This window comes from Peromyscus californicus, unplaced genomic scaffold (genome assembly GCF_007827085.1).
Source record: "Peromyscus californicus insignis strain IS unplaced genomic scaffold, ASM782708v3 Scaffold_16__1_contigs__length_79575227, whole genome shotgun sequence".
In the NCBI taxonomy this organism is placed as follows: Eukaryota; Metazoa; Chordata; class Mammalia; order Rodentia; family Cricetidae; genus Peromyscus; species Peromyscus californicus.
In genome coordinates this window covers 54,917,027-54,929,425 of record NW_026294458.1, presented here as the reverse complement: position 1 = coordinate 54,929,425, position 12,399 = coordinate 54,917,027, and the positions used below count along the sequence as shown (strand labels likewise).

The 12,399-nt window shown below is 40.3% G+C and overlaps 1 protein-coding gene across 10 annotated transcripts in view; it reads right to left on the bottom strand.

Annotated features, from left to right (window-relative positions):
* Robo1 (roundabout guidance receptor 1) overlaps positions 1–12,399 on the bottom strand; it is a 1,006,112-nt gene that overhangs the window by 44,446 nt on the left and 949,267 nt on the right. For 7 of the 10 annotated variants that reach the window (XM_052740989.1, XM_052740992.1, XM_052740990.1 and 4 more), the window contains 3 exons: positions 11,102–11,144; positions 4,652–4,806; positions 1,941–2,285 (listed from right to left, as the gene is read on the bottom strand). In XM_052740989.1, coding sequence (XP_052596949.1) covers positions 1,941–2,285; positions 4,652–4,806; positions 11,102–11,144 — 543 coding nt within the window. The remainder of the gene's footprint in view (positions 1–1,940; positions 2,286–4,651; positions 4,807–11,101; positions 11,145–12,399) is intronic. The other 3 variants (XM_052740995.1, XM_052740994.1, XM_052740997.1) reach the window with 1 other exon arrangement.

Genomic DNA, 12,399 nt, shown 5'->3' with positions numbered 1-12,399 from the left:
TTATTTCCTCTCTGTTATTTCACGTTTGTTTGGCTTCTATTTCTGAGCAACTGAAGAAGCCAGCTGGATCGTTTCCTCGTCTGGTTTCATTTTGTTTTTCTCTTCAGATTATCAGGATAGGGGAAAAGCTTCTAGCTGAAGTGGACACATACATGTATGTGTTTTTCGATATGATAACAAGGAATGTGGGCACAGCTTTGTATGTTTCATATGCTTACGGACTTGGATTCAGCTGGATGCCCAGAATAGTATACTCGTGTACTATCTATCCCTCCCTCCCTCCCACTTCCCACCCCCCACCTCCCCTCCCCAACCCCCCCCCCCCCCAACCCCTCGTCCCCTGCGGGCAGAGAAGTAGAGGTATTGTAAACCAAGACACATGCCAAGCGCACCCAGACCGAAACCTTTGCTCATTCTCTGAGGTTGCCTCTCGGCTTAAGCACACACCAACCGTGCTTTTTAGCCTAGCTTCAAACGGTAACAGATTTAGCAGATTAGCTACATACACAACTCTTGTTACATAGTAACAACACTGAAACAAGTCAGCAACATTGTATCTGGTAAAAAACACATTCCCCGATAAGAAAACACCGGATCTCAATCCAGCCCAGAAAGACTTCTGCTTGCTTGGGCAGAGGTGACAGTGCAAACCATAAGCCTGCCACAGACAGGCACACAGGCAACCCTAATTTGTTCGTCTATTTGCATTCCTGAGTCTTTATTATATTTTCACGTACTCAATTTGACCTCAAACAGTATAAATGAGCAGGCGTCCTAAACTATTTGTACACAGGCCTTCCAGACCTTTCCAAGGCTCAGAGTAAAAGCACATAATGTGACAGAAAAATGTCACAAGAGTTTGATCCACCACAGTGAACTCCACGACTACAGAAACTGTCCTATCCTCGACAGTATTTGTCATGAACTTATGCAGGAGTCTTAATGAATTTCATTAAATTGGGTTATTATATCAATCAAGTGCTTCCTTAAACTTGGGAAAAGGTTACATGACTTTATTATGAAATTAAAATATATAGCATGGATTTAATGAAATGAAATGCTTAAATTACCCTTTGATAATTTCGAGTTGTAAGCCTCAAGAAAATAAATCCTTGTCTATAATTACTTAGAGCAAAATGCATCTTTTACCTGTGTATTTGCACAACATTGTCCCATCTATTCAAATTAGAGCAATCTTGTTTTTCCTAGAGGTACAACTTTGCAAATCATGTTGTTATGGCAGTAGCCTGAAGAAGCACAAAGAAATCAACTACCTATCTCTTTCCAACCCACACATTACAATACCGAGCCATTCCCCTCAGGCCATACAATATCATTCTGGTGCTTTAAGTTAATATTAAACTCAATTTATTTTAGGTTCTATACTGACAGACTTCAATCAGGTCAACCACAGAAATTTAGGTCCTAGAATTATACATTATAGCAGTCAGAGGGCCACATGAAGTGCTACAAGAAATTGAACCACTTCTCCAGTTCAAGTTTAATTTAATTATTTTTCTTCAGTTTGATAGAAAAATGCCATTCGTTTCTATGACCATGTAGAAGCAATTATCTTCCATCCTCAAGTGGAAAGGATGGAATAGTCTATTTATTGAGAATGTGAGGTATTGTGATGACTGTACATCTGCCTTATGAATAAAAGATTGCATGTCCTAAGCAATCCCTCACCTACTATTAAATTTAAATTAATCTCCAAACCATTTGAAAATACTTATATATTATTATAAAATCAATTTTCCAAGGTTATTGTTGTGCTAATTAACTCTTTGACACTGGAAATTTTGAAGCCAACGAGACAAGCATCCCTTCAGTCATCAAAGGGAAAATTTGGCTTGGTAGTCACGGAGCAGTTTTCAGCCAGCGCCAGGGTTAAGGGTATCACGGCAGAGAGGGGTGGGGACACATGCAAAGCCCTTTACCTTTGTTCAGCTTGTTTTGCTCCATGATGTTATACTGAATGGGTGCCACTTCCTGTTTCTGCTGACCTGGAGGCTTCCAGTGTTTCTCGCTGGAGTCCCCACCGCCGCCGCTGCCGTTGTTCATATTGTTGCTGAGGTTGGCCTGGATGAGCTGCGTAGTGGCATAGGGGGTGGGCTGCCCTGATGGATTGACAAAACGCCCGTCCTTCAGATTTGGGCTATTGAAGGTTTTCATCTCATTGATTTTGTTACTAAGGTCCACATCACCATAAACAGTTGACTCAGGGAGCATCAGATTTGTTTGTTTGTTATCCAGTTGGCTGTTATAATTTGCTATACAATCAGCTATGTGCAACGGAGAGGAAAAGGAAAAAGTCATTCTGCATGGTTATTCGTCTTAAATTGCCTTCTCTAAGAAGCTTCCCGAGTTATAATGAAATTGGTCTACAAAGTACAAGTGTACCTAAGATGAACAGAGCTTTCCAAGGAAACCAAAATTTGAGGAACTGAGAATATCCATAAGCTTTTGTGTAGGAACCAAATCATTTGGAACCTCTGTTAATGTCATGTCTGACTCACGTCAACATAGCTTTCCTTAAACAACTCCATCATAGGAATTCCACTACAACAATATATATGCACATGTGCACGGGTCAACTTCACAATTCCTCGTCTCAGGTTACTGACCTATTTGAAGCTACTAGTTAGCTATCAAAACAACAGAACTAAGCAAATAAGTTCAGGACTCAGACCAGGGGTAAATACAGTAAATACTGCACTATCAAAGACCTGATATTTCAATTTTTTATAAAATGCTTCTATTCAGAGCTAAGAGGGATAGGGAAAAGTAATAGCAAATAGTGCTCAGGAGGATTTTATTAGTTCGTGATTTAGACAAACAGGATAATCATTATCCGGGAAGGATGGTACAGAACCATTGTTCATGGTTTCATAATGACACCCCATGAAGTCTAAAATGACAATAATGATGACAAAATGAATCATGGTCACCAGGGTCTTTTAATCAAATAAAGACAGAAATAATATCTAATATTTCTAACATCTCATTTCCATGCTAATTCTACCTTCATTACGATAATTAGAAACTCAATAACATAGACATAGATGTGTTTAAAGCCTGCATTTCAAACTATTAAAACAACAGGAAGAGATAGAGTTATATTTTGAGTTAAAACATTTTAAATTGAAAAGTTACCATGAAGGAATAACATTGTTTTATTCATGTTGCTCAAAAGTGGCACCAACATTAAAAGGTTTCTTGGAGAATTAGCTTTCAATGGGACATCTTTAAAAGTGAGAAATTAACATGCTGGCTACTTACGAGGCAATCAGGAGCATAATCTTAAGAACTTGCAATTTCCCTATCCTACTGAATTCAACCACTCTGCATATCTGTTATACACCACGGAGCACGGATGTTCAGTTCATCTGGCCTGTAGTAATTCCACCTTTAATATCTAGGCATTAGGTTCTGCTTAGTAGTGAGTAAGAAATACAACAAAAGCAATATGGTTTTGGAAACCTCATCATGTTTTGGCAATCTTTCTATATGAGTTTTATGAAATAGGTTGTTTCTAATCTTGCCCCGCCTCCCTTACCCTACATTGGCAATATAACAACCACTGGTTACACTTGACTACAAAGCACTTGAAATGTGGCTAGCACGCATGAGGAAACATTCTATCAATTGGAATTGTAAAAGCCATCTGTGGCTCTCCTATTGGGCAGCGTAGCTCTGTATATCATGGGGTCGCCAGCATTGACTCCTTCCTGTTAGTGTGGACACTGTCTTTTAGGTAGGGTTGTGGGGCTATCAGTCTAGGCCATTTGAGCATGGAGCTCTAGAGGCCACGGACTTGTTGCATGGATATGGAACATCTACATGCAGTGAATGAGACCTAGGATTACTTTAGGGGTAGACACAGAGATCACTGATTTTTCTCACAATTTATAGCATATTCATCTACGGCCTACTTTCTGTCTCTCCTTTTTTTTTTTTTTTTTTAAGCCCATGCAGCTTCCACTTCCACAGTCACACCTTTTGGTTCTTTGCAATTATTTTAGCTTCAAATTTTGTGACTATTGGGACTTTCTTGTTTTGATTTGTAAGGAGCAATTTTAACTTTCCTTCTTTACCTTGCAAATTCCACATCCGTTTGTTCTTCTCTGATGTTTTAGGTGACACAAGGCTTACACAATGCACAATCAATGTAGGCAGACACTGCTGCTCGTGTGTTTATATGTGTGTACACCAATGAGTACCCCTGTAGCCTTCGGATTTGTTTTTCTATTATAAAATCTGATTTAAAAATTTAGCTCATTGAAAAGTTTTGCTATGATTGGTTACTGTTGGTCATTATCACTGTTGTTGCCAGTAAGAATCTGGTTTTCTTTATTGGCCTTTACCTAGTCATAATAAAAATCAGAATTAAAAACACTCTGACTTTTTCATAATTTCATTTTCCCTTATTCTAGAATTTGTGTATTCTGTCCTTTGGAAATGATGGACAGAGAAGTACGGATGTTTAGGGAATGGAGAAAATATTTGACCAAGCTGCATTGTTGCATATTCACGACTTCCTAAGATCGTTGACCAGTTTCCTTCTCACTGAGGAAGGACACATGGTTGGTTGTTCCTGGCTAACTCCTTGTAAGGCGGATATACTTTCAGCTCTAGCTGCGTCCCTAACCTGGGCGACTGTAGGTTGTCAGGTTACTGTCGCTGTTCCCATTGCTCGCTGTGCAGCAGTTGATGGAGCAGTCATTGTGATGGTTGCCAGTGTTGGGCCACGTGTCTGCCAGCCAAGGCTGTGTGGCAGGCTCACTGATGTTGAGAAGTCCCGGCCTAAAGGAAAACAACGCAGAAAAGCCGGTGGTTAGGACTAGAAAATGATTCTTATTCAGGATTCCAGCAAATGTTTTACTTCATTAATCTTGCCATAATATAGTGAGCTATACCAAATGATGCTATAGTGAATTCTATTTGACAGACAGGCAATCGCAATGCCATGTTCTTCGAGGTATCTATGTGGACACATCCATAAATCTGGAAAGCAGTATTTCAGAGTTAAAAATCTTACTGTCGGCAACTTTCATCTCCCTTTATGTCATGGTGATTAAAAAATCAAATACAGACTCTGAAATGATCAGTGGAGAATCTTGAGTACAAAGGCAGGGTCAATTGCTGGACTTCATTTTTTGACCCATTGAAATGGCTTCATTAGAAAACAGAACAGTAAATAATTGAACAAATTGATCTTTCTTATAAAGCATCCTTGCATATTTTTCTTCAAAGTCCTACTTCCTTCAGAATGAGTGTGGGGCTCTAGGGCATCTTGTACACTGTCACATCAGCGTTGCAGTGGTGCATCCTGTATCAGCATGCTGTTCTGTAAGCTTGTCAACTCAGAGGGGTAATGTAATATTGTCCCCCAATGAAGCTTCAAGTGCCCAAGTCCCTGCATAATGGGAAGCTAATGAATAAGATCTGATAAGACAAAGATGTTGACACAAAGGAATATCAGTGCCCCCTCCATACAACTAATGCTAATCCGCGTCCCCTCCGGGGAGGCAGAGTGCATGTGCACCAATGAATGGCTGACCCAGAACACTCATGCCAAGGAATCAAACCGCAGGCTGTGTACTTTGTCAACACCGACCCCGCTTCAACTCAGCAGAAGAGATAAAGAGATCTGCTGTGCCCTCCACAACGGGACACGCTGGCACTATAGACAATGCCAGAGTTTTGGTTGTCCTCGCTGAAGTACAACCACCACACTTCTCACTGAGCTGGGAAGCACGAACTTCATCTATCCCACTCTATGGCTTGTTTTTATTTGGTCACATATGTTGTTAAAAGTGTCTACCTTGTTGTGCAAATGATGTTCACGTGAGGGCTAGTTCATTTTGGAAGCATATGGATTGATAATTCTTGTAGCTGTGTCCATATGGGAGCATATACTTACTCAGTTAAAAGGAGAATTTACTCCCTGCTTATAACGTGTAAAGCTTTGTTCTGAGTTCTTTAAATGGAGCCACCCATTTAAACATCATCGTTTTACGGATTGAGACTGCTATTACCCAGATTTTGCAGAAGAGCAAACCGGGGCATGTGAGAGAGGTTTGGATACTTGTGTGCCCAGTGAGTGAGTGACAGAGCTGAGCTTCAAACATGAGCCATGGTCCCAGTGTCCACACCCTGGTGTGGCATGTTATAAACACACACAGAAACATGTGGGAATCCTCTCATGTTCCCAAACACTTGGTAACAGGAAGAGTGAAGAAAATGTTTTATAGTCTCAATAAAGCTGTTAAAATTGGCCTGTTTAATGATTAAAACTGTTGATAGAAACATACTGTGAAGAGCAATGTTGCTGGACTGTTGAAGTTCTAAACATTGAAACGTAAGTTGGGGTATGGATATTTGGGGATTGCAAAAGACGTTAGTGATAGAAAATCTGCAGTGAGTAATCTTTACCTTTCTTAGTTTATTTCCTGGGAACTTAAGCCTAGAGCGCTACCACTGTTGAAGCTATTAAGAACAGAGTGTCTGTGGTCGGCACTACAGAGATACTGTGGTATACATGAAGTGTAGGTCAGGTGGAAAATTCCCAGGCTGCCTTGCATGTTTCAAAAGGAACAGACAGTGTTTTTATGCTACTGTGATTCCCTCTGAAAAAACACTCTTACAGGGAGTGCTTTGATATCATCAGAGGCTTAGTGAACTTCTCATATAGATGGGTGATTTCCAGCAGGAAGCAAGATCAACAAATGGCACCTCCTCGGGCTTCTGTTTAGACTTGAGTTTGGAATGAAAATTACTCTCAGGGAGCAGGTAAAACACGACTATTGTCCCACGATGAGGCGTAAAGTGCCAGGTGTGTATTCCAGAGGTCTCGGTGGAAGAGGCAAGCAACACCCACAGCTGCTCTCATAAGGGCGTGGGTGTCTTTTGCAACTAACAATTCCAAGGGCTATGCTGATACATTTTAGCTTATCGATCTCATGTGTTAACTTTAGTTACCCAACAGGAGCAAAGCATAAGTGTTGACTGGCTGCAGCATGTTAGAAATAACTTTATATGATTGCATCTATTCATATATTAAGAGGATTCATTTGAGTCACAACAAAACAAACAACCCCCCCCCCCCCCCCCGCAAAAAAACCAACCAATGAAACAAACAAAAACCCAAATGTGCTCTAAAAATTACATGTCAATTGCTTTCCTTTTCCATTACTTCAGATATTCCTCTCTCTCACTCCAAGAACACTTATTTGAATTGATAAACCACAACATAAATACCATGGAGTCTAGGAGCTGTGGAAAAATCATACAGCATCCCAGTAGTGAAGGCTGCCATCCTATTGGCTGGGTCTCTTCCCCACTGACTGGGTGAATGAGTTTCAAAGCCCTAGGAAATGTCTCAGAGTTGCCAGTGTTTTTAAGAGAAGCAAGATGTGGGTTCTATCCGCTTCTGTGTGTTCTTCCCCGACAGGAAATGCGGTATTGGCATTCTTTCCCAGGCTAGGCTGACCTTCACACACCCTCCCTCAGGTTTCCCTAGTTTTTCCTAGTTTAGGCTGTGGTTTGGACTTTAAGTAGGTTCTCTTGGAAGAGGCAACTGGAATGTCTGAAGCTTGGGAAACAAATGAGGAGGGACAGCTATCGAACACCGTGGTGCTCCTTCTGGATTACCACACACTCCTTGTCCTTTGCATGTTGGGAGCAGGTCTCCTGCTTGAACCACAACACTCGTTCTTTTTCTCTAAGGGATAACTAAATCTACAGCGTGAAGAACTCTAAGATTTTTACAGAGCCTCTTCTTTTATAAAGTGGAAAAAAAAATCCAGTCCCAAATAATAGAGGGGTACCTTTGGCCCCCATGCACATGACTGTATACACAAATGCCTCCTCCACAAACATATACACTCACATCCATTCATGTATCAATCATAAACTGTGTATTCATTACAGACCAGGATTTCCCATTTTATCATCACATGTAGTTATACACACCGAGCGTTAATAGGCTCTTCTGTCAAAGTCTAAACAGTAACCACTGAAGGTTTTTTGTGCTCGATAGTCTTGTGGTAACCACTTAATTCTGCCAGCAGCTCAGAAGCAGCTATAGACAGCATGGAGAAAAATGCATTTTTTTAAACTTTTAAAAATCACATGTATGTGTGTACCTCTGTGAGAGTATGCACACCGTGCCTTTAGAACCCAGAGGAGGGTGTCTGATCCCCTGCAGCTAGAGCTATAAGCGGTTGTACACCAGCTGGTGTGAGGACTGGGAACACAAGTTAGCTCTTTTGCAAGGCCAGTGGCATGCTTTCAATAATAGATCCATCTCGACAGCAGGTTGGGTGTGGTCTAAAAGCTACAAATAGTGACGCCTGATTTAAAAAAAAAAGGGGGGGGGGGCGATTTACCTCATGCTTACCTGAGATAGTTCCATGGTACATATTTCACGGGAAACTATCAAAAAGTGAGATTGGGTAAACTGATAAGGGATGGTAGGTAGAAAGCTATCTTTGGACTAATCCAATAAACTGTGTGCAACGTCACGATCCAGTGTGCACAGAAGACAATGTAATATAGGCAAGCTGGTATGGCATGGCAATACAAGGATCTGTGGGCTTTACGTGTTATGCTAAATTTGGGTTTGAAATATATTACATGTGGAACAAGGGGCCGGCTGGTAACAGTTTCTTCAGGACATGATTAATACACATCCCAAAGATCATTCTTGCCTAAACTGGCAGAGAATTTGCAGGCACAGTTTTAATGAAACAAGATGCAGCTGGACTGTCTGGGGTTTTTCTTCCAGATGCGGCCATGAGGGTAAACTAGCGCTTCCAGACAAATAACATGAGAGGCAGTGAACGCGGGAAGAGATGGCTGGACAAAGGCACCCATAGATACAGGAGGGGAAATCATCTGACTAGAAGACTTTGCCTGAGCGGTCATTAACCTAGTGATGCACCAGGTCCATTGACGATCCAGCATCTGAGACAGATGAAGAACACCAGGGCTGAAGAGATGGACAAAGAGAACTTGGCGGAGAAGTTTGACACAGTATGCATTCTCTGTCCCTTCAACACAAAACATACAAACACACATACATGTGTGCACACACGAGCATGGGCAAACATACACTGCACAGCCATCCCTTGGATAGGAATGACGCTGTGTCCCAATGAACTATTGTTCTTATCCTGTTTTATGCTCCCCCAAATGATTAGCAACTGCTACTACCACATAGCAGATTTTGAAAAGCGCTCATCTTCTTTAATATGCATCTTGTCTTTCTCATTATATTTTAAAATCCAGGGTGGGGATTTTTACCCATGGTGGCTGCTGAGTAGTACAAGTTTATTCTAGTTAATGAACCAACATGTGTAAAATTGTGTGAAAACAAAACAACACAACAATAATAAAAAAAACCCCAGTCATCCTGAGTTATAATTCTGAAATTTTCATTGAACCATATCCTCACCAACATTCCTGCACCTTTCCTCATTGGGGACAATGACAATTTCTACTGAGGAATGGAAATAAATCTACTTCATGGCTAGGCATCTGTTTTTAAATTTAAACAGCTATGTCTTCATTGCTGGCAAATTCGAAAATAGAGAATTTAAGAACCTCACAATTCTTCACTCACAACAGAAGACCCATTTAGTGCTTCTTATGCATTTCTGCCATTGTTTCCCACACGAGAATTTTGTTTCCGTAGGTTGTCAAGGTTTTAGCAAAGGAATGAGGCTTATATTTTATTCTTATGCATGTGTGTGTGAGCATGTGCACACACGTCCATGCACAGAGGCCACTGCCAAGATCCCTGAAGTCTGCAGTCTTAAGCACACACACAAAAGGTGGTGGCTAAGTCATCAGGCATTCCAGATTTACCTAAGAGGAAATATCCCTGTGCCAGAGGCTCATTCAGGAATGCCTGGGCTGTGCCTGACATGGAATTCCCCAGGATGCCAAAACAGGCTGTGGTTTAATTCTCGAATCTAGTGGATTTATTTTTTTATGCAGACTTAGTAGCTTTGGGAGTGTTTTGGAGGCTGGCTTTTGTTTCACAGGTATGAAAACAAGAAGTTAATGGTATCCAGGAATGAAAAGATTAGTGCCTATTGCCACATTTGCAAAGCCTTGGCTAGAGGCAGGCAACTTCTTCTTCCAAATCACTCTTTGTTATACAGCAAGTTCAATAACGTTCCTATCAGACGTGCCTTGGAATTGGGAATAATACTTTATTCATTTTTCACTGTTCGGTAGTTAACCACAGATTTCAACGAGACACAGAAAGGTACTCAGTAAGTTAAACAAATTGGGATTATCAAATAGTTTCTGTTGGAAGGTATTTTTTTTTATTTTCCTTTTCTTCCCTGCCCCCCCCCCATCATCTTGATGTTATTGGATTGTTTTTGGGGGGTGGTGGTGAAAATAAATCACTTATTGTGGAAAATATTTAAGCCTGTGTCCTGTGATTTACACCTGTGTTGGCCCCTTTAAGCTTCTTGCCGCCTCGGTTTGTGATTTCTCTGTGAATATATTACAATTCACTGAATAATAATAAGCCCCCAAAAAAACCATAAATGTGGAATTGAGGTTCATTTTAATTAGAGGTGAAAAATCTCTTTGTTAGCAAGCTACCTAGATCCCGTCCTTTCAATGTATTTCCCTCCAAATGTGGATGTGAATTACGCTAAATTCTTACCAAGAACAAACAGCACCCACAACTTCCGAGCAACTGCCGCATTCAGCAGGTTTCCAAGTGAACGCCTTTCTTTGATAGTGTCTGTTAACTAGCTATATTTCTTAATCTTTCTAAGTGCCACAGCTTAATCACTTTAACTCCTTGTAATCATCTGCTAAATCAGCAAGTCTGTTTTTCTCGGGTGAAGTGCTCCCTCTCGTGGTCAAGGTCTAAAATGCAACCATTCATACCAATAACTATAAACCCCTTGGTTGGAAGAGTACATACAGCTGAAGGGAGAGATCTCTCCAAAGTATTGGAACAAATTTCACATGGGAGCTTACTCTTTGAACAAAGGAAGCAGTGTCACTGAGAAGACAAGAAAGGGCTGGAATTCCCCTTCGGATCTAAAAAAACAAGTAAGATAATTACCTCCCTCCACTGCTGACGGCTTCGCCTCCTCTTTGATAAGTTACTAGAATGTTACAATAAAAAGAGAGAGAGAGAGAACAATTAATAGACATGTTTATATAGCAGGAGTCATCCTATTCATGAATATCTTTCCAAAGTGTCATTCTGTCTCCTTTCCTACCTAGAAACTCTATAAACCACTGCAAGATGGAGTAGATTTTTGCTCCATCTAGGATTATTTTAGAAGATGGTTTTTAGACAAACTATACCTCATTCCTAATTTTTTCGTGTCTAAATATGATTGCAAAAAGCAAAATTAAAATTTCAGTACACTATTACTAAGCACAACTCATTTGTATGTGTACATTATCATCTCTATAGATTTCTTTAGAATTTCTTACCACTTAACTTAATTCTATGATTTTTGTATATATAATCTTAAATTCAGAGTGCAAGAAAACTTGGTAGATTGTTTCCCCAGAAGAAGGCACAGAAGTAAAGAAAAGACACATGCTCAAATAAACCTTTTTTTCCACACACAAAGACTTATTCCAAGTTGTGACAATTAATGTGACCTATTTTATATGTGGCTTGTGAAAACCTTTTCACATTATATTTCTATCAGACATTATATTTTTATCAGATATGATGAAAAAATATTTTAATGCCATTTAGGGATTAATCCATTTTATTTTGGCCAGAACAAAAAACAAAAAAACCAAAAAAAAAAAAAAAAAAAAAAAAAACCAAAAAAACGACTTATACATAGTTAGGCAAGGAGTTAAGAAGATTAGCTTTCCTGTAAATACAGACACATTTTCTAAGAAGAAATGTGTTTTTAAAAGCTGCCAAGTTTCTGCTACTTAGAAAAACTCCACACTGGAAGTCTGCTCGGGAGAGATAACTGTGCCCAGTGATCCCAATAACTGGATTAGAACTGAGGACACATAACTACAGGGACATCTTTGACTGGAGGTGACGTGAGAGGAGGGTATGTTCTGAAAGAAGCTGAACAGAACCAAGACGAGGACTCCGACTTGTCGGAAGTGGAGTTCACTGCTCATGTGGGACGGAGATTCGGGGTGCCTCTGAGAATATTAATTCTATGGACAGAGAACTAAAAAGGAGAGCTTTTTTTTTTTTTTTTTTTCCCCTGTTGTTGGAAAACTTGAAAGCTGTGGTCCAGGGAAGGAAGATGCATTGCCTAGTGTGAACTAATCCGTGAGACAATTAGTGCGTTAAATCATGCCCAGGGTAGGAAAAGTGTTCTTGTTTAATGGAGGCACATGCACACAGGCTGAGACACAATGTGGCGTGCA